The 27,459-nt window shown below is 43.1% G+C and overlaps 1 protein-coding gene across 3 annotated transcripts in view; it reads right to left on the minus strand.

The window, feature by feature from the left end:
- Window positions 1–2,791: 2,791 nt before the first annotated feature.
- Window positions 2,792–27,459, minus strand: part of LOC133962520 (protein unc-79 homolog) — a 34,635-nt gene continuing 9,967 nt past the window's right edge. For 2 of the 3 annotated variants that reach the window (XM_062398153.1, XM_062398151.1), the window contains 42 exons: window positions 26,886–26,926; window positions 26,530–26,558; window positions 25,206–25,435; window positions 24,821–24,992; window positions 24,449–24,679; window positions 23,992–24,182; window positions 22,928–23,051; window positions 21,909–22,049; window positions 21,255–21,470; window positions 20,553–20,780; window positions 20,278–20,419; window positions 19,448–19,527; window positions 19,171–19,319; window positions 18,877–19,034; window positions 17,302–17,483; window positions 16,487–16,688; window positions 16,220–16,402; window positions 15,507–15,575; window positions 14,793–15,082; window positions 14,472–14,654; window positions 14,167–14,329; window positions 13,325–13,474; window positions 11,941–13,194; window positions 10,754–10,855; window positions 10,210–10,326; window positions 9,390–9,492; window positions 9,158–9,298; window positions 9,024–9,062; window positions 8,791–8,903; window positions 8,451–8,536; window positions 7,885–8,058; window positions 7,601–7,669; window positions 7,402–7,512; window positions 5,517–5,621; window positions 5,329–5,406; window positions 5,118–5,207; window positions 4,853–5,028; window positions 4,238–4,421; window positions 3,922–4,125; window positions 3,695–3,772; window positions 3,557–3,598; window positions 2,792–3,419 (listed from right to left, as the gene is read on the minus strand). In XM_062398153.1, the coding sequence (XP_062254137.1) occupies window positions 3,231–3,419; window positions 3,557–3,598; window positions 3,695–3,772; window positions 3,922–4,125; window positions 4,238–4,421; window positions 4,853–5,028; window positions 5,118–5,207; window positions 5,329–5,406; window positions 5,517–5,621; window positions 7,402–7,512; window positions 7,601–7,669; window positions 7,885–8,058; window positions 8,451–8,536; window positions 8,791–8,903; window positions 9,024–9,062; window positions 9,158–9,298; window positions 9,390–9,492; window positions 10,210–10,326; window positions 10,754–10,855; window positions 11,941–13,194; window positions 13,325–13,474; window positions 14,167–14,329; window positions 14,472–14,654; window positions 14,793–15,082; window positions 15,507–15,575; window positions 16,220–16,402; window positions 16,487–16,688; window positions 17,302–17,483; window positions 18,877–19,034; window positions 19,171–19,319; window positions 19,448–19,527; window positions 20,278–20,419; window positions 20,553–20,780; window positions 21,255–21,470; window positions 21,909–22,049; window positions 22,928–23,051; window positions 23,992–24,182; window positions 24,449–24,679; window positions 24,821–24,992; window positions 25,206–25,435; window positions 26,530–26,558; window positions 26,886–26,926 (7,009 nt within the window). In that variant the 3' untranslated portion in view covers window positions 2,792–3,230. The remainder of the gene's footprint in view (window positions 3,420–3,556; window positions 3,599–3,694; window positions 3,773–3,921; window positions 4,126–4,237; window positions 4,422–4,852; window positions 5,029–5,117; window positions 5,208–5,328; window positions 5,407–5,516; window positions 5,622–7,401; window positions 7,513–7,600; window positions 7,670–7,884; window positions 8,059–8,450; window positions 8,537–8,790; window positions 8,904–9,023; window positions 9,063–9,157; window positions 9,299–9,389; window positions 9,493–10,209; window positions 10,327–10,753; window positions 10,856–11,940; window positions 13,195–13,324; window positions 13,475–14,166; window positions 14,330–14,471; window positions 14,655–14,792; window positions 15,083–15,506; window positions 15,576–16,219; window positions 16,403–16,486; window positions 16,689–17,301; window positions 17,484–18,876; window positions 19,035–19,170; window positions 19,320–19,447; window positions 19,528–20,277; window positions 20,420–20,552; window positions 20,781–21,254; window positions 21,471–21,908; window positions 22,050–22,927; window positions 23,052–23,991; window positions 24,183–24,448; window positions 24,680–24,820; window positions 24,993–25,205; window positions 25,436–26,529; window positions 26,559–26,885; window positions 26,927–27,459) is intronic. The other variant, XM_062398152.1, reaches the window with a different exon arrangement.

A 27,459-nucleotide genomic window follows, 5' to 3' on the forward strand; every position in this document is an offset into this window, starting at 1 on the left:
GCATCTAAACATGCACAGGTATTAGCTAACAGTATACCCCAACATGTACCTATAGGAGAGAAATGATGGATGCATGAATGTAAATATTGATATTTAAATATCTGCCTTCTGGACTGTTAATTCATGTACAGTGTAACAGAACATATGTTTATACATAGCGGAACTTAAACAATGTGCTACCATTTAGAATTATGTCAATGTTGTCATGTTGATGGAGCAAGCCATTAATGTATATATGGCAATCAATAGTACATACACAATTTATGCATTATACCAAACAGATAGAGAGATGTGTATAAGGTGATTTCATTGCTGAGTTTTTCAGTTGTAAATAAAACTGTACATAATGACAGACTAAAAGTCTCTTTGTGTTTTAAGAGACGCCCAGGTATGAATTTGTGGTTTTGTGATTAGCTGACAAACTGGCTCCCGCGTGGCAAAGGCGACGAAAGAGAGAGACGGTTTTATTTAGCGTGTGAGCATCCTGTCTGCACTGTGCTGTGCTGTGTTGTGTTGTGCTGTTCACGTCTCGGGCAGAGCTGGGGCTGGCCCCTGCGTCTCCTGCACCTCCCGCGGCGCGAGGACATGTTCTCAGTTTGTCTCACACAGTGCGACTTTAATGAACTACGATTATCCAGCGTATTCCACTCCATAGAGCTTAATGACGCAAATAACACAACTTATAGGCAACATAATAGTGTAAAAAAATGTAAATCCTGGGTGTGTGTGTGAAGGGTTTCTGCAGCTAAGGCAAGAAGGCGTGTTGTGCCAATAACAACATTTTAAATGGATTTTCTTTATAAATTACACCTCCGTGAAAGAGAGGCTTCATTGCTACATTAAAACATATAGACAGTTGCACATCGTATATTAAGCGTGGCTAATGATGTGAAACAAACAAGGGGGACAAACCTGTGCCATCGCAAGCTGATGCAGAGGAGCACTGAAGAGTCAGTGGATTACAGTGTGAATGAGGGACCATCGTCTACTTTGCCTTCCCTGCTTTAGATGTGCCACTTGATGGTGATGCCGATGGACGCGCTGAGCAATTTAAACATTCATGCATTTTCAAGCCAGGGCGCTGAGGATTTCACTGTAATAAAAGCAATGTGACAGCACTAGGCGGAGGAGGGAGGGGGGAGGAGGGGGGGGGGGGGGGGGGGCAAGAATTGTCACTGTCTCAACAAGCCTGACTAAGGCTCTCAGTAGGTATACACACAACCAAACACACTCACGCACAGATTCTGTAGAAATGTGGAGTTGTGCTCTTTCATCGAGGTTTGTCACTAGTACACACACACACCTGGTGATGGTGTTGTGCTGGTGCATGACTGTATGTGTGAGAGAGAGAGAGAGAGAGACAGAGAGAAAGAGAGAGAGACAGAGAGAGACAGCATGCACAGTCCCTTTCAAAGCTGACCTTCACAATCTGTGAGGACCCACTCACACCCTCTCTGCCTGAGAGGCTCTGCCCGGTCAGTGTTAATTATCCTCAGTACCTCCAGCTGCCTGCTCATCAGGTCAGAGCTTCCGTATGCTCCACCAGGAGGCGCCGGGCGGGCAGGGGCGGGGAAAGAGCTGGATACCTGTGGGACACTGATTACATAAGCTGCTGCTAATGAGAGAGGTTCTATCAAAAAAAAGAGAGGAGGCTGCCAGTTCAAACGATCACAACGGTGGCGGTGGCTGACAGATGCAGCCCCAGAGCTAAGGGGACTTGGTTAAACACACACACATGGACATACACACCGGCATCCACCATCACTTGAATACACACACACACACACGCACTAACACGCACACACACAGTAGGAGAGGGGCTCTTTGATGAGCCAAGACTAGAGGTTGATGAGAAGGGGCACTGCAGCCTGATTCAGCCGGTTCGGGGTCAGCCGGGAGTGTTTGTGTGTCTGTGTGTCTGTGTGTTTGTTCGTTAGTCACATTGTGTGATATCATCACAATAGCGACTCATTTGGCACACACCTCTCAACAACCTCTCATACAGGCATTGACTAATCAGCTATTTAGTTGGGCGAAATCAAATTTGGCTTATTTTTGTCCAATGAACCAATTTCTCCCCCGCAGAATACATTTATGTCATCAGATTGAATTCATCTTAAAGCTTGATAATGAAATCCTTGCAGCGGTGAGGATCAAAACAATGACGAATGTGCTGTTCGGCTCTACGGCCCGTGCTGTCATGTCATCTGTTGTTCTCAGACGAGAGCTTCGTGGTAATGTGGTTAGACCTCACAACAATACTTAATCACAGCAAACCACATTAGGCCAAAGGTAATTCTGTTTGCTTGGTATATGCGTGGGCCAATCTGTTTTGCTGCTGCCAATGAAGTGGGATGGAGAAGGAGTTTGTGTCTGTGTGTGTATGAGGCGGGGGGGGGGGGGGGGGGGGGCTTTCCACTTTGGAACAGGGAGGGGGGTGGGGGTGACACACAACCGAAATAGTCTTGTTTACCTCCAATGTCTGGCTCCACCTTATCGAGTTACGAAGCCGCTGCTGCGACTCAGATTAGCCCCTGATCGATTCGAGCCCTGATGGCGAGAGGCAGCGTGACTGACAGTCTGACAAGGATCTCAGGCCCGAGCCGGGTAATGCACGGCATGTTCTTTTTTTCCCGGAGACACCTGAGCTTTCAGTTTCTCGTCCACACAACTGATGCTATCGCTCTGCCATCTGCAGTATGGTAAACTGGACATTTTCCGCGGCGGGCCGGGACATTAAAGGGCAGTGAAATGTCACATTTGAATTCTGTGAAAGGACTTTGTCTCGGCATTTAGAAAAAACTCATACTTTTATTATTCAGCTTTCAACCATCTTAAAAAGTAATAGAATCTGAATGTTACAGAGTGATCATATCTAAGGTTCAACACACGTTTGCTTTCAGACTCTCACTGTTACAAACATGGGCGTATAGAAATTCTCTCAGTCATCTACTGACTCTTCAGATCTGTTGAAAACAACAGTTAGGCACCTGATACAGTTAACAGACACGAGCCTACAAACCTTGAATCATCCGCTCCAGTGCTAGTACTTCAAAATAGCATAGATTTGCTGTACAGATATTATACTAAAGCTGCTGAACGACTCAGTCCAAATGAATCGCACACAGCATCAGTGTAGGTAGGAGTCTTTTTTTGGTCAGAGGTGTCCGTCAGAGCAGATACACGCAGGTCTAAGGACCGGGACGACGCCGATGTGTCCAGAGGAGGGCTCACATGGGATAGAACTGTGAGGCAGCCTCTGACGACTGGATCTCCACCTGAGCCATCTTGAACTGGGTGCACTGGAGCCACTTGCGCAGGGCGAATGGAGGGGCTCCGGCCGTCTGGCTCAGCAGACACTGGTGGTTCACCCTGTTCTGGATGGCCTGGAGACGCAACTGAAGCCCTGCAGATAAATGCTAATGAAGGAAAGAGGGAGGGAAGGAAGGAAGGGAAGATGACAACAACTTGGTTTGAATTCATAACAAGTCGATATTTACTTGATTGTTATTCATCTGTACCAGTAATGGCAGGGGGATTATTTTAAAGGCCTTACCTTGAGGTTTGATTGAATCATGGGTAGCCACATAGGAATCAACTAGAATGAAGGAATGAACATGACGTTGTGTTAGGCTAATTGTTAAGATGACTGAATTTGAGCATATAGGAAAACAATTCGAGAGTTCTAACAAACCTTGACGAATATGGTTGAGTTACACTCCTGCAGGGCTTCCATCAGACTGATGACATGAAGACACACCATCTCCACCATCTGACAGAAAACCATCAAAAATTGAAATTGACTACAACTCAAAAGCATTTAATCTGCTTTATATACTACATATATTAACATACCTATAACTATACATTAGCTTAGCTTAGCTATATTCCTATCGGTAAATGAGAGGTCAGAAGACTCACAACTTTATTGTGGGCCATGAGCTGCAGGATACTGGGTGTAACCCGACTCCAGAACTCTAGACCGGTGAGGATGGCGCTGGAGGAAAACTCTGTCTGGTTCTGGTTCTGCAGGGAGGGAGCCGCGGCCCCCTGCTCGCAGTAGATGGTCCACAGCTGGGCAAACATGAAGGCGTGGAACAGGGAGCACATGTGCAGCACCGACGTCTGGAGGAGGTCAAGAAGGAGATAAATAAAAGGGCCTGTGAGGTAATTTTACTGTAGATCATATTAACGCATCTTAGGTGAGATCATTAGAAGAGATATGTACGTGTCAGACCTTAGACTGCTCTGGGAAACCAATAAGGATGACAATGAGATGATCTGCGATGTGGGAGCCGGCGTCTAGAGGGATGGGCATGCAGGAGGTGGAGCCCTGGTGCAGGGCACAGTGCGTCAAAGAGCCCAAAAGGAGCCAGGACAGCTGGCGGATGTGGGACACACACTCGATGAACTCCTTTGGTCTGCAGAGAAAAAACAATAAAATAGATAAAAAATGTAAAATCAGCCTCTAAATACTTTTGTTGTGTTTCTCAGGATAATCTCACCATTAGCAAATAAAGGCAGATTTAACTTTTTTTAGCGGTATTATGTCCAGTTATTTTGATTTTGATTATATGTGTCGGGTTTCAAATCAGACATATCTGCTAATGCTTTTATGTTTTAGTAGCTCAAAGAATTTTTTTTTTTGAGAAGACTAGGAGGTTTTAGAGGGGATATTTAAATTCTTAAAATACCGCCAACCAAATTCCTTTCATCAGACATCTCAACATCTAGGAAATAAAGCCAAAATGCTCTCCCAGGAAAGATACAACTACAGATAAGTGAGAGAACATTTTTCACTGTATGTCATGGATTCATCACTAAACTTGTCTGTAGTTTTTGTAATTCTCACCCTTGTTGCATGGTGGATGGAGGATGATAAAGCCAGGGCAGATACCGCACCACGGCTTTGTTGTCACGGTGATTGCCTTTGCTGATCTCCATGGCGGCGACTTGTGCCAAGCCCACTTTCAGGTTTCCACCGAACGTGTCCTCGTGCAGCGGCTGACAGCAAGCCTTCATATGGCTCTGAAACACAGATTAGGGATAAAGGTCGTGAAAAACTTATGATAAAACTCGACAAACCGTGAGGTGCTCACGTGAAGAACAAGACTTACTTTGAGTTTGGTTAGTGTGTGCATGTCCGCAATGAAGTCCAGGAGCTCGCTGATGTATTGCCTCATGCATTCCATTGCTGCAGTCGTGCACTATGGAGAACAAAGGCAGTTTATCCTTCAGGAGGAGTCACACTGCGTTGCGTCTTTATTTCCTGCTGTTTTACAAGGCTGATTTTAATATAATCCAAACACAAAGCCACTCAAGTCTCACCCCCGGCAGCGTCAGGATCATGTGCTTCTGGATGATGGTGGATTCTGCCAGACGTGTGCCGATATCTGCACAGACAAACTGACAAATTCCCCAGACACAGGTTTGAATTTAATGTCGGAAAGAAAGCTCTCATGTTCACATTTTGTATTTCATGAGCGTAAAGACTTTTTTTTATTTATTTATTTTACCTGGACCAGCAGTAACAAGTTTGTGTCTGGCAGAGGAGACTTGAACTTGAGAGCCTGCAGAAGCTCTAACACCACAATGCGGGACATGTAGAACTTATCTCTCTCCTGGATGCGAGGGAGATAGAGAGTGGAGTAAGTGTACTGATGCAGCAAGACTGCCTTTTTCTATTATCACTCTGCCTTACTCATGCTGCGAGGGGAGCACAAACTCTGTAGACTGAATAGAGGGGGAAGGACAGGCAGCCAGGAGGGAGGGAGGGAGGGAGGGAGGGAGGAAGACAGAGAATAGACAGAGAATAGTGGAGCTGAGGAGTAGATTTAGGCCAGTCCAGATCTCTCCTCCCAGAGTCCCAGGCAGCTCAGATGAGGCTGTCAGGCTGCCTTCTCCCTCCCCGAGGACAGGCTGCTCTCTTTGTTCATCCCTTCCACACAAAGCCCAGCTGCCTGTTTACAAACCACACTGTCATCTTCTGGCTTCCACTTTGCCCATCTCTTTCTCTATGCGGTCGCGGGCACATGCTCCCGCGCTTCCACGGAATTTCGGAGCTGCTCCGGACATTTTCACACCGCGTCGCTTTTTTATTGCGCGTACCTGTAACACGGCACCCTCATAATTAAAGGTTAATGGAGCATGTCCCTTCAGTAAATAGCAAATCAAAGGAGGCGCTTAAGGCAAGGGTCCCGGGCCAATCTGTGACTAATGGTGTGTGGTGTGACAAACTTTATCCTGTGCAGGAAAAGCTGAATTTGTGTTCTTAAAAGCTGACCTCCTGAGGTGGCTGACCAGCCCGCCCCCCCTCCCCGTTGCTTCCCAGTAAGATCCCCTCATCATATAACAACTGCACAGGACAGGTTCCAAAAGAAATAGCTCATGGTGACTCTGGGTTTTGAAAAGGCGGATATTATACGGTGAGGAATTAAAGAGGGTGTAGAAAATCAATACTGCAGGAGACATAAAGCATGCAGTGTTGACAGTGGTGGAGGACTGAGGATCCATCTGGCCGAACGGTGCAGACAGCCCTGGCTCCATCTCCGTCTGAGACAGCCACTCTGAGACACACCATGCATCCACCGGCCCGAGCACACCAACTAATCATGTTAATCAATACAGGCTGATTGCCTACTTAATCATCTGTGACACATAGGCACAATTCTGGCTGACTGGAGAGTCGGGGAAGTAGGTGTAGCACTGAAAGAGTGATGAGCGGGAAGGCCTGCAAACAGGAGCTCAACATTTTCAACACTGCAGATTAGTTTAAAAGCTTTAACTCCTTTAGGTCTGAATAAACACCACACGTCAGCACATGTTTTATTCCAACATATCAAACTCTACACTTTCCCATGTCTTCAGTAGGCTCTAGAAAAAAAAGTTTTTCCACAAAAATTTGCCGTAATATTAAGTAAATATATCCCATAAACCCAATAAATGAATTAACCATTAAATAAGTTCCAGTCCATTCGTTATGGTGAAATTATAGAATTTGAATTGCTTAATCGTTTTGAATGTTAAATTATATTGAATTCTATGAAAACAAAATATGTAATTGTAATGTTAAGATGTCACTCATTCAAGATCTGTATTAAAAAAAATATCGTTAAAACAATTGAAGACTTTTTTCTGTAATGTGACAGAAAGTGTTTGGCAACTTTTGCTGCCAGATTTTTAGCATTTATTTTTTTACAGTGTAGCAACTGCCAACTATCTACAATATATCAGCTGGAAGAGAAGATTTGAAAATGAGGGTGAGGCCCATAACGAAACTATTGAAATGCTGGCAGTGTCCTTATTATGTAGCCATTAGGCTATGCAATCAACGTTTATTTCATAATAAATAACGAATAAATGCTTAAGAAATAAAAGACGTTAAACAAAAAGGAGGAATACCTTGTTGAAGCCTTTGTAACACAGTCCACACAGTTCTACGAGGTAGGAGAGACTGAACATGCCATACTGGATGACAAAACTCAGCAGCTTTGAGGAGGGCTCCAGGAGACTCTGCAGAATGGTAGAAGAAAAGAAGATGTGATTCATTCAAGACCAGGATTTGGACAAATCAGAATGTAAAACCCTGCCCTGACCTTACCCGGGTTGCGTTTGTGGTCGGTATTTTCAGCAGACAAATGATAATCCTCAGGCTGGAATCCATGGGGCACTATTTAAACAAACAGATGTTTTAGAAATTCCTCTGCAGTGATAAATCGATCGTCGTACATTAATTTGACCTCCAAGGGTCAAATCAATTACAATGTTAAGCCTCTGTCCTATTGAACCCAACAAGGGCACACAGCTATATGCGTTTCCCTGCAGCCATAATCACATTAAACCATATCTGACCATGACTAAGTGGACGGCAGAGTCAATATCTACCTTCAGAGGGAGCACAGAGGGCAGTCTTGTGAGGAAGGTCTGGAACTGGTTGCAGATGGTTGTCCACAGGTTGCTTGGAGAGTCCATGGGGAGGGCCTCCATGAAGGTGGCGATGTTTTCCAGGCAGTGCAGCATTGTGCCCCCTGCTGGCAGACTCTTCTTGTTGTTCAAGCCCTGAAGGGGGGCACACAGGCATTAACCACGACAGCCTTATATAATGAGACTCTATGAGCGAAGATATTTCCATTTAACTGATCGTTCAGCCATGATCTATCACAATGGCCATGATGAGGGTAGGGGATATATAGGGCACTGAGGCACAGATGATTGCTCGGACGGGTTCACGGATCAGTGACTTCTTGTCTGTCGTTTATTTAACTTAAAAATAACAATCAACATTTACAGTGGTGCAGGGTAGGGCAGGTTTTCTTGATGCTCCGATGATTTGTTGTTCGTAGATGTGCTTATGCTCTACATGTAGCAGGAGCCACAGAGGCTCCAGCTTTGACAAGAGCTCCTCCTGCTGGTTTAATTACTCTTCACAGACACGTTATGGAAAATCCTACCTCGAGTAGCATGTTGAGGGCCGCAACTGAGCTGAGCTCATTGAAATCAATCAGGGAAGATGCAAGCGTTCGCAGAAAACTTCCATCTGAAAATGATAGACATAAAAAGAATGAATTTGCCAGTATTTTCAGTGGGAACATACTAAGTCTTACCATTATGTCAGCAAAATATAGAAATTAAATTAAACGTGTGAGGAAAAGCAACAAAATATGCATCTAATATAGGTTAAAGATGTAGAACGAGGTCAAAACACATAGAAATTATCAGTTACTAGTCTTTAAAGGTCTAGGGCAAGAACAGTTTTTAAGATTTTTTGCGTTTCCAGTTGGATGAACAGACCTTTAATGTTACTCTGGAAGAGTTGAGGCAAGATGCCGTTCGGGGCCAGCTGGTGAAACATACAGCGCAGGAACTGCTTGGCTACACCTGCTACATTCCCTGGGATCAACATGCTGCAAAACAACACAAGGGGAGAACGTCTGAGTCGGACCGGCAGTCGCTCCTCACATGTATTTTTAATCTCACACCGAAACATCTGAGAGCACTGGTGTGACGGCTGTAACGTTTCATACCTCTCAGCTTGTCCAGAAAAATTGGCACTGGATGCCAACCTGAAAGAAGAAGTGGATGAGGATGAATTATGCATGAGTTCTGTGGGTGAGTCATGAAACTTAATTTAACGGTGAATTGCTGTGTGGCCGCATACCTCCCCACAGACTGCATGATGTCCAGGAGCATTGGAGCGGCCAAATCGGGGCTGAGGTGGACGAACATGGAGAGAACGACCACGGCGAGGCCGAGCGTCTCCTCGTCATACTCCTCCAGCACAGCCGCACAGTCCCGACACCTGGGACAACACGGGTGAATACACATGGATGATTCTAAGCATGAAGATGACTTGTTTCAACTCATGAACACCTATCGTCTCATTCACTCACCTATCAGACATCGTGGTAGGCTGCTCGTCAATGAACTCCTCAGGCGCAGGTACGAACATGCTCACTGTGCTTGGGGCAGAGAGCAGGCTAGTTTTCGTGGGACCTGAAGACGAAGAATATCAGTGATGAAAAAAAGAGCTACAGGCATTTTGTAAAATGTTGTTATTAGATCCTAAATGAGGTAAATGAGAAATGACATGTTGTTGCATTAATCCTAATCTTACAATTTCAAAGATTATATGTACAATATGTGTTTATAAATGCAGCAGTGAAAGGTACTGGGTACAATAACCTTGGAATTCGATCTAGTAGATGTGGTAAAAATTTTATCTCAAGGGGCAACAGAGACAGTCCACGAAAACTGCTCTAAAATTGCTTTTTTCACCAATAATGTGCACGTTGAGTGAGACACGTGTAATGTAGCCAGACTCTTAGCAAAACCCCAGATTAACAATTTGACCCTTCATTGTCGATGTTTCCTAAACTGTCGCAGTTGCCCCATAAGTTTTCATTGCAGCCATTGCCACTGTGTTGTGGCTGCTAGTGGGGGCAATCAACTGGACCAGTCCAGTCCAAAGGTTTTTTGAACCCACATCTATAAACACAGAGCCCAGGTGGAAAATTACCTAAAGTCCCTTTTCAGCTAATTTTCAATGTTCCGCTATCTTTCATCAGATTTATTCATTAGTGTTCACTAGTTTGTCCTGATTTCAGTAGTTGAGGTTCACTATATTGCTATTTATTTTGTTTTCCATCACATATTTCCACATACCTCTTCAATTGGTTAGTATGGAATACATTTTAGTCTAAAGCAACTGACCCGTTTCCCAGGTGCTGATGTTGTGTGGAGCACTGGATTGATGCTCCAGCTGTCGCTTCATGAGCTGGCTCATGGTCAGAGCGCCCAGAGAGCCTCGCTTCACCTGACGGTACTGAGCTGAAGGTCGGACACAGAGGACAACATCTGGATTAAAGTACCAGCGAAACTTATTCCAGTTTATCCAAAAACAAGTGTTTTTATGGGTTACATGGAAAGACATTCACATAGAAAGAGATGGTCAGTGTCATTTGTAGTCATTCAAATATTTAGCTCAGTTTTCTGAGGAACTAAATCATTATAAAAATATTTTATTGTGAAACTAATTAGAAAAAAATCAGTGGTTCCTAGAATTTCTTTTGGTTTTCTGAAAGTCAATAATGATATTATGTGATATTTGTTGAACATTTCCAGCTCCAATATAATGTTGATAAAATAATTTGTAGAGAAACATCCAGCAACTACAGGTAATAAAGCATATTTGACTGCACACAATTAAAAGTAAGTCTGATCGAAATTCATATGTAATGAATTATTTTCATCCTACTTGATACTGAAGAGCGATGGCTCGTTTCAGGCATAGCAGCTTCAAGCGTTGGGGCTGAGGCAGATTCTCGTGGCTTTTCCAATGTAGACAGAACTTTGTGATCTGCAAGGCAACATGGGTGAATGATGGGCGGGGCACTGGCATTAGAATATATGCCGTTATCTGCCAGAAGTTATCCATTAATAATTAGCAGTAGTGTTTGCAGAAAGGTCCACCATCAGTAGAAGTTTAGTACTCATCTATTTAGTGCTAATTTAATTACAGTTTATATTCAATTCTGTGTTTTGCTCCCTCGTAAAATCAATGTTCGCAGCTTAAACTTATTTGTATGAAATCAAATTCTGCCTTGCTCTTCAGCTTCCTTTAAGCTAGTTTAAAGTGTTAGTTGTCTCAGTTGAAGTACTTGTTGTTTGTGTGTGTTTGTGTAATGGGAACACAGATAGAAAACACACCACAGGACATTACAAGTGGTAAATTGGGTAAAGAGGACATGCACATGTTCTGAACTGCATTTCCAATGCGGTGCATATCCTGAGATCTACAAGAAGAAAAAACAGTATCTGTTTGTTTTAGTGTCTGTCCTAGACTTCATAAAGATGGACGACACAACTTCATTTCCGCCCTCTCTCTGGGAAATTAAGGCAAAACATCCCGGATACAAACACAGCCATCTTGCACATTTGGAGCCAGATCCGCAGCGGCAGCATTTGGGGAATGGAGCCACGGTAGAATGTCCGAAAACAACAATTCTATAATTCTATAACAGAAAACATCAGTTCTGCAAAAAAAGTTGTCAATGTTACGTTATAATTCAACAGTAGTCTATTGTAACTGCAGACTTACATTTTCATAACATTAGTTTATTGACTCTGGTCAGGCTTTTCTGTCACATTAAATACAAACTGTTTGTAGTAAATCCCCCAAAGCCCACAAAACGTTTTGGTGGTTCTTGAACACTACAGTTTCATTATAGAGTTTAACTTTTTTTACCTTATTATATATATATTTACATTTTATTTATAAGCCCTCTCAAAACTTAGATACCATCAGAAAATATTTTGAAACCTAGAAACTTATATCAAATTATCAATGCACGGGTAAAGTCGAACATGAGACACTGCAAAAAGATTTTACTAAATCAGCACCGACTACTTTCATCTTATCCTAATCTAATCCTTTCCTCTTACCTGTTTCTGTAGCCTGCTCACCAGCGAGCTTATCAAATGTGTTGAACGAGATGTCCAGGTATTCCCTCTGGATGGCGCTGACCGCTATCTTCCTCTGCTTCCGTTGTCGGGGAACAATCTGGATTTTAAATTCTGCCTCTTCATTGTCGTCTGCATTGTCGGGTTTAGGGTCACTGTCTGCATCATCGCCCATGTCGTCATCATCTTCATCATCGCCGTACTCCTCCTCATCGTTGCTGGTACTCTTGCTCTTCTCTGGTGAGGACGGAGGCTCTGCTTTGTCTTCTGGGATGTCCAAGAAGATGGTCCTACCAGAGGGACTCGTCCCGATCCTCAGCTCCTCGAGGGCCACAGATGTTTCGTCTAATGAGGTGTCAGGGATATGCGGGGTCTTCCTCAGCAGGTCTCTTTTCTGCTTTAGAGTCATGGGGCTTTCATGGCAGACATTATCCAGTCGGTCAGGAAGATCCAAAGAGGTGCTGGGAGTCACACGGTTTGTCATCTTTTCCAAGCCGCTCTCTCCCATCAGAAAGCCTGGGGTGTTTTTTTCGCTGGAGCAGTCCTCCACACTCACCTGGACTAATGGAGACATGCGGAGGGTGTTACTGCTCGCAGGGGAAGCAGAGACCTTCGGGCTCCCGTTGAACCTGGAGCTCAAGAGGGTGTTCAGGTCGAATTCCTCATCACTCTCAACGATCCTCAGAGGAGGCAGTTGTTCAAACACCAAGGAGTCGCTGTCGGACATCGAGAGCAGAGAGTGTTTCTCTGGAATCGAGGTGCAGTCAGAAGAGAGGTCGATGAGGTCCTGGTCCTCTTTTCCCTGAACTGACCCCAACAAGGAGCACTGGTCCAACTTGTCCTCAAAGACCATGCAGCTGAGACGGACCTCGGGAATGACAGTTTTGGAGATGTCTGAGTGTCCACCTCGAGAGCCTCGCCGGTCCACACCATCATTAGCCTCCGCAAGTACCGAAGAGTCATCAGAGGATCCTTTGCCATGACGTCTGCTGTGGGATGTGACAGACGAAGGAGGCAGGATAACGGGGGGAACCTGCATGTCGCAGCGATCGATGCATGACTTGCGTCTATGCTCGTCCAGATTGAAGAGGATGGAGTCTGTGTTGGAGATGTCCAGAGACTTCTGCTTGTGCATGGCCTGCAGCCGCTTCTTCCTGGTGCTCTCCTCCCTCACACAGTGCAGGATGCTGTCCTGTAGGGCGCTGGCCTCGCGGTACTCTGACAGCTCAATTTCACCTGAAGAAAAACAAAAGAAACATTATCACATTGAAAGAAACAAGCCTCCTGCAACTACAGAAAAGATCAGGTGTTAAATCTTCAATCGATGATCTGTAAAACCACAATCTAAAAAGCCTCTGGTTCTTACTCTTTTTGGCATTCAGCTCCACCGGCTGGTATTTCACAGACTTGTTGCCACCGATCCTCTTTAGTCGGGCGAAGAAGGTTTGTGACTCCTTGTTAGCAGCACCAGTTGGAGTGTCATGGACGTCTGACTCATCAAATACACTGTCCTCTTCTAAAATGGAGAATTACCATCAGCAGAGCATTTTTGTAGGATACAGTATCGAAGCTTGACTAAGCTATCATTATTATCTTAATATACATTTTTGTCTATAAAGTGTATCCATTTAGAGAAAATTTCAATCCATATTTATGTTTATAAGTTAGTGAATAAAGCAAACGTTTTAGATTTCGTCAAAAATCATGATCACATCAATACTACACGCTATCACGGGCAGTGGTGGTATGTGACAAAATAAATTTACTTCATTACTTTATTTAGTAGTACATTTTTTATCTTTATTTATTTACTGACTTTATTTCATTGTCAAACGATATCTGATCTCTTCTCCACTACATTGCATTATATGTTCACATAATTTTTTGAAATATATATATGTTTTAAATAATCTAAAATGAGAGGGGAACTGGTCTGCTGATCCAATTCCTTCAATGGGAGAAAAGCATGCCTGCAGCCACAGAGTCGCCGCCAATCAGTTAGTACTTTTAATTTAAATACTTAAATTAAAAGTACTAAAAGCACGCTATTAATTTCACTCAAATGGAAATGTTCATGTGGTATTTTTACTTGTTTATTTGAGTTCCTCCCACATCACTGATCACTAGACAACATATTAAGCTTGTTATAGTTCATACAGCCCATTATTAAAGTTTATAAACAACATTCTTCTCCTTATTGTTCGTCACCTTTTTCCTTCTCACTGTAGCGGCTCATGTTGGAGTTGTCGCTGTAGAGGGGTCCTGCGGTGGCGTGAGGCCGACAGCTGTGATACTGGGCGTTGAGTGTGTTGATGGTGATGTGGATTAGGTGGAGGACGATTTTGCTGCCATCCATGTCTCTGGAAGGGTACTGCAGATAACAGGAATATGTAATACCATTATTATGTCAAACTCTTTGAAATTCAAACTGTAGATTTAAAGAAAATATGTTGTTGGATGTTAATAAATGAGACTCGATGATCATCCCATCCACATATTCATTCGAAGAATACCTTATACAGGATGACCAGCAGGGCTTTGAGCCACATCTGTCGGATGTGAGGCTTCAGCGCCCACAGAGAGCATCGAGGCGGCTGCTGGAAATAGTGTCTCAGTTGGGGACACGTGCAGTACTTCAACACCTGGACCACAAGAGGGAGCAGCTGCTTCCCCAGACCAATGTTGTAGTCCATCACCTGAAGGAGGGAAAATTACTGTTTATTTGTATGCAGATTATCACAGTATAATCCTTAAAGTAAGCCATTTAACAGTATGGATAAAAAGCTCTAGCATCACAGGATATGAAAGTGATGGTGAGTCTATATTTCAGTCACTTGTGCGATTCCAGCGATGAAGGCATTGAAGCAGGTCGAGGTGCGCATCTTCTGCGGTGCGATCATGAAGCATCCCTCCTGTTGGTCATATCCCAGCAGCACATACAGGTGACGCTTCACCGTATTGAAAGCCTTGGCACTGCCGATGTCAGCCTCTGCGCTGCTCTGATCTTTGGCCATGAATTTCATCAGCACCATGATGAGCTGGTGAACCGTCTGGTGGTCTATGCCGGCGTCCTCGGGAAGCAGGTCTCTGATGGTAGAATCGTCCTCGGGGGATGGCGTCTGGCCTACGAGAGAGGCTGAAGTGTCAGGGTTACCGTGAATGGGATAGAGGGAAGGGTGTAGGAGCAGGGAGGGGGTGGGGGGTGGGGGGTTAACAACACAGCGATGGAGTCAACACATCCTCTCCACTGCTCTGTCAAAAGAGGTGGAGACATCATCGTGCAGTGCACGTACATCAGTGGAATGTGTAAACGGAGTAAACACCAAACATGACCTGCTGCTGTCAGCATGCCTGTTTTCTTTTCACTCATTCCTGTGTCAGGATTAATCTGACATCAGGATGAAAAAACAATGTCTGTCACCACTGAGCAAACATTGCCTTTTTCATTTCATATCTTCATGACTATATTTATAGAAACAGAGAAGCTTTACCTTCCAATACGATGAGATTATGCAAAGTAAATGTCTCCGATCTGGATTGTTATTTACCTGGCAGGACTTTCTCTATCATATCTCCCAGAGTCGGGGCAGACTGCTCTTGCCTCGTAAGCCTTAGAGCTAAAAACCACATATGAAGAACACAATTCAGGAGGATGTACAGGGGATGTAACACAAGACACGTGTCTGAGCTTCACATGCACGCACAAACACACATCCAAAATGACACAGAATCTCAAAATGTTTTCCTGAGATTTAAAGCATCACAAATATACAAGAAGAAACATGTCATAGAAGCTCAGGCAGCTGCTGTGCAGAGCCAGATACAAAATGAATGACTGATTCAAACAAATTTCGGGCACAAACAAGTAAGGAGAGAAACATTAGGAGAATGGGACCAGACCTTGGTGGAATCGTGTTTGCAAATATGATTAAAGAAAGAGGATGTCACAGCTTGTTAAGCCCTATGAGACAAATTGTGATTTGTGAATATGGGCTATGCAAATAAGATTAGATCGATTGATTGATTGAAGTTTTAAAAAAGCATCAGTTTCCCCGACAAATGAAGATAAAATAGGCCGAGTCATGTTACGCTTTAAACAGGCACAGACATTAAATTTACTTTAAGATGCATTGGCCTCTATAAAGTAAAAAAAAATGCCTTGAACGAGGTATTTGCAAACACTATTTGACCACAGACCGAAGTGAAAGTGACACAGGCTAAGCCTCAAACTGACCGGCTGATCTACTACTGCTATACTCACGAATTCGGTTACACAGGGACTCTGGGAGCGAAAACGCCCGTTTGGACTCAGAGGGGCCTCCCTTCACACTGTCACGGAGCGAGCGCACACTCTTCTGCCGATTCCTGGCAAAACGGGCCCGACGAATCTTCCACATTGCCGCATCGCTGAGGTTGGCCACATTGGTTCGTACTGCTGTGATGGCTGCAAAAAAGAAGTGTTACAAACAAAATGTTGGAAAAAGATGTGAAGGAAAAGCAAGTGTAAAACTGTGAGGAGACTACACACTTGTAGGGAAAGGAAAGTCCTTGTTGCAGTCCAGGTGTAACTGGGCCTCCAGAGATAAGGTTTCAAAGCGGTTGACAAAAAACTCCCAGCTGAGAGCAGGAATATCTTTCTTCAGGAAGTGTAGCAGGAGGAGTTTGCTGAGAATGACGGGTCGATCCCTCACCACAGTGTCAAACTGAAAGTCCAGGCACAGACACAAGCCCTACAAAGCACACAGGGTTTTACAACTGACTGAGAATTATTCCACTACTGATAAATTATGAAATGGTTCAAGTCTCAGTCTTGTGTTATATCAGAAATACGATATTTATCCTTTGTATTTTTGGTTTAGATAAAAAAGACATGGCTTAGCTAATTTTCTTCACACATCTGCAGTTCAAATCTGTTTAAACATAGATATTAATACACACAAGAAACAGCAGCTATAAATTAACGTTACTTAAAATGGTAAAAAAAACACAGTAAATCATATTTGTTTAAATTTAAATTATCCAATTAATTTACTTTTGCTCTGATATTTCCTAATTACAATATTATAGACTTACCAAGTAAAGTAAAGTTACCATGAACTCATAGGCAGTATATTTAGGTGCATGTTCTGTGTTAATTTTTACCCTTAAGTTAAACAGACAGAGTGGAAAAATATGTTAATGTTAACCAAATGTATGTGATTGCATGAAAATATGTTCTGCTGTTTGACGTATATTTGAAAACACGGAACATCAATGTACCAAAAATTAGGAGAAGACTAAATTACAGTGAAAGGGACACCAACACATCACATGAGACTTAAGACTGTAAGTGTGGCAGGTCACCTGCAGGGCCGGCCTCTTTATGGTGTCCAGCAGCAGGCGGGCTCGGGTGGCCACGGCCGGGTTGACGTCCTCCACAGATGCGAGGAAGCAGCAGAACGCGTGGGCCAGCGAATACTTCAAGAGGTGGTTTTTCGTCACCGCGCCAATGTCCAGGAACCGACAGAGCACCGCCACCTTCTCAACTTGGAGAAAGAATCAGTGAAAGGGAAGATTGTCAGTAACAAAGACAGATTACACAATACAATGAGGAGGCTGAGCTGCCAGACGTCCTTCCATAATTACCATGATATCGTAAACAGACCCAGGGATGAGATCACTAATGAAGATAAGTTAGTAAATGTCGTATCATATTTGTCATGGCTTATTGTATGATTATATCAATTAGCATTTTGTTAGCCTTTGCATGAAATTAAACAATAATAATGTGTATTCCTATAATTCTGTCCGGTACTTGTTGGCTTTATTTTTCATGACCGAGATTAAAACCTAAAAATAGACACTTTCTTCTGAGATCCATAAACTCTCACCCACTCAGTGTTGACAAGTGTTGACCACTAGGTGTCAGTGTGGGTGCGACAACATCATGCCAGAGCAGTGAAAGCCACAGAAATCTAAATTTTAGCATGATTCACAACAACCACAGTTAAATAATCTGTTTGAACGCTAATAACAGGGTTTTATAATAAGTAAGATACATGCTCATGTTCATGATATATGACACCTGACATTTTACAGACAGACAGATGAACTGAATCTCCTTAAGTATTAATATCCACAATAGGCTAATAATAACCTTTAAAAAAAAATCAACTGTGTATTTGGATCAACCATTACTCTGGTTACACTGTTTCCCCTCCATCCATACACGGAGTCTGAGGACTGTTCCTCTGCCTCTGTCTCAAGGTCACACAGATCCTCTCTGCCAATCACAAGGCGAGAAAACCTTATTAATCCCACAATTCCCCATCGCTGCCTGGAAGAGCCCAATGGTAACCATGACAACACAAGAGGGAGATTTCAGCAGGCAGGAAATGGTTTAGGAAGCGTATTATATAAACAAACTGGGGGTCGTCCTCTATCAATTCATTCATAAAACAACAATCACCTCGTTAACAATGAAAATAAAACAACTCAGTGAGGACGTTTTATTCGCATCATAATGAGCTTGATGGTGTGTTTAATGTGAGGCCACATTCAGTTCATGATCATTAAGATGTCAGCAGCTGCAGATATTTCATATAATTCTACACATTACAATGAAGCCACTTTCAGACATGAACTTCAGAAAACATCTGGAACCAAATATTCTGAACTTTACGATATCATTTTGAGATATTTTTATTCCTTGTTTTATTTTCAGTTTTGCATCCAAACATGTTGCCAACATGCCCGTTCACTCGATGTGAATTCAACTAATAATCCTATGGTATTCTCACATGGGCTCACTCAGTCAATCTGCTGACATTTTGCTCAGGGGCTGGCAGGGAAAGCTCTGACTAATGTATGAAGCAACTAACTCTGACAGGAGCTCAGTGCATGTCTGAAAGAAGCAGAAGTAACTATTCTGTCTCTCACCTGCTTCAAATCGTATTTTCCAGTCTTTGCTGTTGAAGTTTGAGTTGATGAGGTTCCAGAAGATGTCGGCCCCGTGGGTTAAAGAGAGGGCGTGCAGGAGCTGGGGTACAGCCAGGGAGGCTAACTGGCAAAACTCTGACTTCAACATGGACCACAGACTGAAACACAGAAAGGACACAATGGACAAATGCACAATAGACCATCAACAAGTTGGATAAATCAACAGCTGAGCAAAGATATTTCCATCCAATGATCTTTTTTTTCTATGACCGAAGGGGAGTTGTGAGCACACACCACGGGATGAGCATCTTCTCCTGGATGTAGGCCAGAAACTGGGGGTGATCCTTGCTGGCGAGGTACAAACACTCTCCATGGAGACACAGGATCTTCAGACAGTTCAGCATGTTGAACAATATGTCAGGCTCCTCAAACTTGGACATTTCCTGAATATAAAGGAGACACTGAGTCACAGTGGGCCACAGGTGCACTCAAATAAATCTAAAAAAAAACATTCTTGAATGCTGTCATGATTTATTGCCTCAGTCTATCTTATTCGGTTATTAAGAAGTACCTGCAGGACGGTGTATATGAGCTTCAGAGACACAGGGAGCTGCTGGTAGGAGAATTTCTTGTCAAAGTTATTCTTCATGGCTGGAAGGAAAAAGACCATATAGTGTTTGAAATAAATCAACATTCCAGTTGAGTGCATAGGAGACAAAGATTAATGACTGATAAAGAATGTGTTATGAGTCAGGGAAGAATCCATTCAAATTAGGTACGGAATACAGGATTTTCTTTTCACTCTCTTTAAACCTTGCGAGATATGAGAATGTATGTATGAATTTATTTGGAGAATAGCTCATGAATGCTGATTTAAAAAATCTGGCATGTTTAGGGAACTGTTAGGCCCTTGGCAGACGTTTGTGCTCCACTGAGTTCCATTCTGTTTTTTGCTTTGTTTATAACCCTCTGTAAAGCGTGTTTGTCTGCTGCACACCGCACTGTGATCCAGTATGGTAGGATTCTCTCAATTGTGGAGCAGTGAAAAGCCACCAGCAGCTTTACATTCTTAAGAAATATAACATGGTGAGCGATACAGGTGCTGGGAGACAGACTCTATTACTTTGGAGAGAGACAGATTTGCTGATTCCCCCAGAGTCCAGTCTTTGTGCTAAGCTAATTGGCCTCTGGCTCCAGCTACATGTTTACTGTATCATGATTGAAGGGTGATATCAACTAGAACACAAAGTTACTCCTTTAAATGCCCTCAATAGTTTAGATGAGAGAAACCAAATTTGTAAAATTCCCGAGAGGTGGAAGTATTCCTCAAAGGATTAATGATATTTTTTACATTTTATATAAAATCGTTTTAGTTTGAACCACACCGTGTACAGTACATACTTGCGTCATCAGGGGAGGGGTTACTGGGGTTGTCAGTGTGTGTGCCACTTGGGTTGTCCCCTCCCTCATTCCTAATCTCTGCCCCGATGCAGAAATCCATCTGAGGCAGGAGCAGAGTTTCCTCCAGACTGTCCGTGGGTTCCTGCAGGAGAATGAAACATTAAAACATCCCCTTAATATTTTCTATCATGTTTGATGAACATCAAAGCTTTACCTGCTTAACCCACAGGACCTGTTTATATTTGGTGCAGAACAATTCATGCTGTGTGACTCACCACCAGGCGTATCTCTTCCCGGGGGGTCAACCTCTCTAGGAGCTCACAGCCCAGCTGGTAGCACAGGATGCTGGATTGGCACAGGCTACACTCCAGGGCCTTCTCATCCTTCTGGCAGGTGTGCGAGCCCCCCCACGGAGCTTGGAAGACGTTGTTGACAATGCCCACAATATCCTTTCCTAGGCTGCTGTCGAGACCCAGCATCACACCATCGTCCTGGAGCTCCATCTGGGATGGCCGGGGGAGACGACAGTAAAAACAGGGGCACAGAAAGTGGAGCGTCATATGCAAATGTCAAGGTCTTGCCTCTGGGCACTGTTGTCATTGAACTGTGTGTCACTTTCCTTTTTATGAGTCAACTACGTGTGGTGCATATTTGGATATTGAGGATTCAACCATGGATATACTTTGGTGACATAATACAGTATTGCAGGGTTTGTGTTAGGACATTTTTCTTGCTTTTCTTGTTTATATTTTTTTTTATTCTATTGTATTGTATTTTATTGTATTCAAATGTACCGGCTGCTATGACGACTTAATTTCCCTTCGGGGATGAATAAAGTACTCTATCTATCTATCTATTTAATCAACTCAGTCTTAGAATATTGTCTAAATATTATCACCATCCCGCACTTCAAATATTATATAAAAACACATGTACGTGTATTGTTTTGTTACTTCTCATCAGTACTATAAGGTCACCTGCTTCAGGATGAGGTCAAACATGAGGATGAAGCAACCGAGGTTCATGTCGTCATCATCACAATCCAGATCCAGGGCACAGTGGCCGGCGGCGTGACCCAGGTTTTTAAAGGGGCTGCACCGCAGGGGGCTGCGGAACGGGCTCCTGAAGGGGCTGGGGAACGGGCTGAGCGTGTTGTGCTGCCCACGGCGTCCTGGATCTGACACCACACTCACCTGCAAACGTAAAATGCATCATTGTACAGAGTCAAATACATGTTTTTGACAAAAATCTCAGAAGTCTTTTCGCTTTTGATAGTTTTTTAGTCTCCAAACAATGAATTCCTCACATTTTACCTGTAATGACACATCACTACAGAGTTTCTAGGCGATAAACTTCAGTGACAATTCTACATCACTGTCAAGTTTAATTAAGCCCTTTCAGTGAGCTATATTTAGTCATTAGGAGTTACCATGGCAACATATAGTGCAGTACTTCCCAGATACAGAATGTGAACATCCGTATCATAAACAGGCATCTGACAGTCAGACAGGAGATATCAAGAAAGGTGTTATAACAATCTCTGACATATTAGTGAGGTGAAACTGCAATGACAAGAGGTGAAAATTAGCAGCGATCCCTGATATCCTTGTATTTATTTTTGTCGTCCTCACCCTGCGAGCCCCAGTGTTGCCAGTCAGATCGGAGGCACGTGTCTTCCTCTGATTGGCCAGCTCCTTCAAAGAGTTCACTCCATCGGAGAACATCCCGATCAGTAGCTGGAGAGGCACAACGATGTCCAGCTCCGACAGCACCTACGCCCACACAGAACTCACTGTTTCAATTGCACAACATCACAAACAAAAACATATAATATGCAGCATGCAGCTAGTGTTTTGGTCTATACACAGAGGAGCTCAAAAGTTTTCTATACATTTCTAATTATACTAGATTATCTTTCATAGCAATGCGCTTTTCAGAAATATTATCCCACTTACTCAGAACAAATTACAGAACAGGCAGTGGACAGATTTTATCAGGAACAATTTTTTTCTAAAGGAAAATTATGAAAACTCTAAATGTATTTTTTTTTTTATACTTTAAGCACCAAAATCACAATCATATCCATTTAAAAAGGATTATCTGAAAAATGGATACTTCAAAACCAGGGCAAAAGACATTAAAGCAGGATCCATAGCTTAAAATCACTGGAATAAGTATTTTTTGACTCTGGTGAACTGATCCTTAAATATAAATGTATGACCTGAATAACATCAAGAGATAACAGAGCTATACCATACAGAAAATAATGCGTAGAATCAAACTTAGCACCAGTTCTCTGATTTGAATGTGACCCATTTAATGTGTGTAAATTCATGCAATCTCTCGATCGCAGTGGTGACAGAAAACTTGAATTGATCCATGTATACAGGGCAGCAAGCTGTGATTGCATATGCGATGAGAGACAAGTTCCCTCCTATCTCTCTCTGTCTCATTCTGCGACCCAGATCCATATTCAGCAGGGCGCCTGCCCAGACTCACACACACACTTGTCACACTTTCTGACAGCCTGTTCAATTCACACTCGCTGTGGACAGAACCCCAGGATGTGAACTGGACCCATGACACCATGTGCGTTAGTTTGTTCGTGTGTGTGTGTGTGTGCGTGTGTGTCTGTACATGTGCTACTTACATGCAGCCACAGCAGAGCCTGCTCTTGCACAGACGCTGGGTAGCCAGAGAATCTGCAGCTGATGAAGCCAAACATTTCCTCCATGGAGAAAGGCAGCGGGCACAGCTCAATATCAAACATTTTACTGCAGGGAGAAGGAAGACGAGAATAATACCTTTATGTAAATATATTTATACAGCATACATTCATTGTCAGATACTGTTATGCATCATTATTGTCATCTTCAAAATTGTTTCATGATGTGGTGATGCAGTTTAATTGTCCTTAGGCTGCAGCTACACTATGTCTTCTTCAGCTGGTGGTTTTGTTTATGAAAACATATATACAGGGCCGGACTTTCCTACAGGCGACATAGGCGGTTGCGCCACTCGGGGGGGGGGGGGGGGCGCCCCCTTCTATATGTGGTATGGCCCAAAATATTGTATTTAATTTCTTTGACAGTAATTTAAGTAGTTTCATTAGAGAAATCAGTGGAAAAAGTGGAACGTTTGGCACGGGAGCAGTTGCACCCCATCCTGTCTCTTTGGGGGTAACGTCAGCCCACTTGCCAGATAGAGGTCTGGATGAGGAACTGAATGGTCCGGTTCTTTATTGCTGCTGCATTCATCCTGTATTCTACAGGTTAGTAAACATTGTTACATTATGCATAGGTCATTAGAATATAAACCACTGACACTAACATTTTTTGAAACATCTCTATTTTTGGCTGCTGAAACTCAGAGGATATATTATTTTTGGAAAAGACTCTTCCTAAACTAATTCTGTGGAGTTCAGACAAATATCAGAAATTTATTTCAGAAATGCATCTATAATCAAACAATAACTATTCTAGCTGCAATGTTGTTATGTTTTGTGCATTTTCCATCTTATGCAGCATAAGAAAAATACACAAGCAAATACAGAAATCAAAGAGATTTGCAGTTAATTGCTACACTTCAAAATAAGCACATCAAAAAGTAGCTTACACCTTTTAAATCTTCACTCCTGTTAACATGCAATATCAAAAGACTCTATTACATGAGCAACAACAATAATATTGAATCATCTCTAGGAGGTGGAAATACCTGAGAACTTCCCTGAACTCTTTGAGTTGGTTGTCGGGCACCTCAGTGCGGATCGCCTCCAGCCACTCGGGCATAAAACACTCCCACAGCGGCTGACTGATGACGTTGTAAGGTATCAGACACAGGATGCGGTTCAGACCCTCCTTCAACTGGGTCACTGTGCTACATGACTTGTCCCAGTAACCTCCCACCTGGGGAGAAGACAGCACAGACCGACTTAGATAAGATCCTGACCTGCCCTGAATCATTTTAATAAACTTCAGTCCTCACTTAGATCCTGATGATGTCACTGTCAACATGTGCAGATGTTAACATGTGCTATGACTAAGATAAATAGGAGTGGGGATCAGTATTGTCTGTATTTGCATGGTCATGATGTTCATATTCGCCCTTGGGCATCCTCTATAATTCATAAATCATATGATGTATGCTTAGTTGACCTTGGTGTTGACCTTACCCTGGCAAATTCCACCGGTTTGGGCAGCAGACACATGACCATCACGTCGAAGCGCACTTCACACACTGTCTTGAGCCACTTGGTGACAAATTGAGGCTTTAGCTTTTCCACCAGGCTTCCAACCTCATCATCCATCATGTAGGCAGTGGAGTGAAACCACTGGAAGACCATGCTGACCAGCCGGGCCAGGCTCTCCGTAGGTGTGTTCTCATTGGGGGTGCACAGGCTCACCTAGGACACGTGTCACAGCAATCAGTCAGGGAAACATACATTCAACAGAGCAGCGATAAGAGGCCGAGTACAGTACACATTCTTATCTCAACCCTCCCTCCCTGTTTCTGAAAGACACAGTAACAGCTTGTGATTACACACCAGGAACCAGATGCCGAACTGACTGAGGAGGCGCTGGTCGTGCTGGTCGTCCTCCTTGTTATCAAACTCGATGTTGTCCAGGGAGTGGTGGGAGGCGGACAGGCCCATCTGACGGCGCCGGTTCATCTCAAACTCTCGCTGTTCTGCGTGAATCTCTGCCTCCTTCAGAAGACTGTGTGGATGGGGGGAGTGAGATTGGAAAAGCACAGGACACAGGAGATGGAGAGAAATAAAAATAGACTTAAGATATCCTGACATCACATATATATTATTAATATAATTTCCTGCCTAATTGTGGTCTATATTAATATAAAAACGTGATTCACAACGTTACAGTCTTCTGTCTTGTAACTGGGATATGTTAGTGTAAACACTGTCAATGTACCTTATAACCGCTTCCACTGTGCACACCAGCTCCTCCGCTCCGCACTCCCGTGTGTTGATGGGAGGGGGCGAGGTCTGGTACAGATGGGTCTCCGCCGCAGCCCCCACCTCACTGCTGTGGTGGTTGACATGGCAACGCTTGCAGTAGCGGACAGGCCGGTTGCCATGGCGCCCACAGCAACCGGCCGAGAAGCAGGTGACCACGGCCCGCCTAACATGAGAGCTACAGTTCTATAGTGCGGGGCCGAAACACAAGTGAAAGCAGGAGGAAGAAGAGGAGGAGGAGGAGGAGAAGAAGGGACCATCTTAATTTCTATTCTCAGCAGCAGGCAAAAAAACAACAATCAACAATCACAGTACAGCAGCCAATGATGTCTCACGACAAGCCCCTAAAAATAACCCTCCTAATTAATATCTCTCTTTGTAATATGCATTTGTTTAGGAAAATTGGATCTGTCTTCATCTGTGGCGATAGAAAATGTCTTTATGCGTCCCCATGGTGTCTCAGGTTTCTAAAAATAAAAAGCATGGCACTAGAGAGCCATCCTAATCTGATCAGCCTCTAATCTTGTGCCATTAGGGGGATGCAGTGCTCCCTATCAAATTAAGATATCTGTCCTCTGATGGCGATTCCACTCATTCACTTGTCAAAGCTTTCAGCGAGAGAAAAAAGTTACTTATGATGTTGTTGTTGTTTGAAGTTTGTTCTATGTTTGGTATCATGGTGTAATTTTAAGTAGCTGTTCTCAGATGAAGAGCCCTGTCGGATCACGTGTGAAACCGAGGTGGGAATTTTAAAGAGCTTTCTGGAATAGGTGGGACAAAGCCTGATCAGAGAGGGAGGCTGTGGATTATAGAACAGAACAGGGACCAGCTGTTTCCCCTGACAACATCAGTCAGCTGCTCGGCCTGACGGGAATACCCGAGACCGGCTCAAACTCAGGTTTCCCCCTGTCACAGTACAAACCAGCAAGGAGCAGCTCTGCCTTAGGCCGCGCATTTGACATCCGCAAACAAACATTTATTTGAAATGATTTGGCTTTTACTGAGCCACTTCAGTTTTTCAGATTCATAAATAAATGACCTTGCTATGGATCTTAGAGGAAACATTAATAGATCTTGAAGTATATTCAGGGTTAACCAATTCAATTGTTTCTGTTTACAGTGATAAAACAATTACAAATATGTACTGTTTTATATTTGAGGGCTCATCTAAGGTTTTGCAGTTAAAGGTAGAATTTCATTAAATAATTGTAAATATAGATAAAAGAAAACCATGAGTAGACATTGATATTAGAGTTCATGTTGCAGTATAAATATCTTACCTTCTTTTGACAAATGGCTGATATCTCTGCTGTAAAGAGAAATGAACAACAATGTTCAAGGCTTTTGTAAGTCATAATTATTGCAAAATAATAATGAAACTATACATACAGAATATATCAGCAGCTTCTATACATGAAACTCAACTGAAATAACCTACAGCATTGAAGATCGTTCTTATCTATCTTTTCTTCTATCCTCTGTATTATATTGTTGCACCACAAACTTTCCTTTATTTTAAGTACTGAATATATATAGGCTACACTATGTCTATAATATTTATTGTGTATGTTTGTATGTGACAGTCTGTGACAAATTAATATTAAAGCTTTGACACACTCTAGTTTGCGGCGCTCACCTTGGGGCAGGAGAACATCAACAAGCCATTCAGCGTGGTCTCTGGAAAAATGTGTAAACATTACATGTTGTATAGGCAAAGGGCTCCTCAGAGTGTATATACATGTCCAGCTTGTGTCTACACAGCAGTCTCCACTTTCCACACAGCCATAACACAATATATTTTCTCTCAGTGTCAGATAAAATAAACAAAAACTGAGTCATGTAATTCAAATATGCCCCAGTGAAGAATATGGATACTTAGTTGGTTTTGCTGTTGTTATTGTGAGGTTTCCGTGCATTGTTTGCCCAGCCCTCTTTCCTCTGCAACTGTTTCATAGGTGTTGTTACATACCTAAGTGCAACAAACTTGGCTGTGTATGAGGACCATGTGGCCTTTTCCCCACAAATCCTGCCACTTCGTAGAAAAACTTTCTACTGTTCACCTGAATCTAACTTTTGTTGTTTTTGCCTGCATCTAAGATTGTTGAGCCACGCTCAGCCAGCCACCATCCCCACATGCACACATTTGGACTCCTGCCTGCTTCATTGTCAGAACACTTCCTCTGGAGTATTCTTTCTGGTTGGACACTCTT

This window comes from Platichthys flesus, chromosome 10 (genome assembly GCF_949316205.1).
Source record: "Platichthys flesus chromosome 10, fPlaFle2.1, whole genome shotgun sequence".
Classification (NCBI taxonomy): Eukaryota; Metazoa; Chordata; class Actinopteri; order Pleuronectiformes; family Pleuronectidae; genus Platichthys; species Platichthys flesus.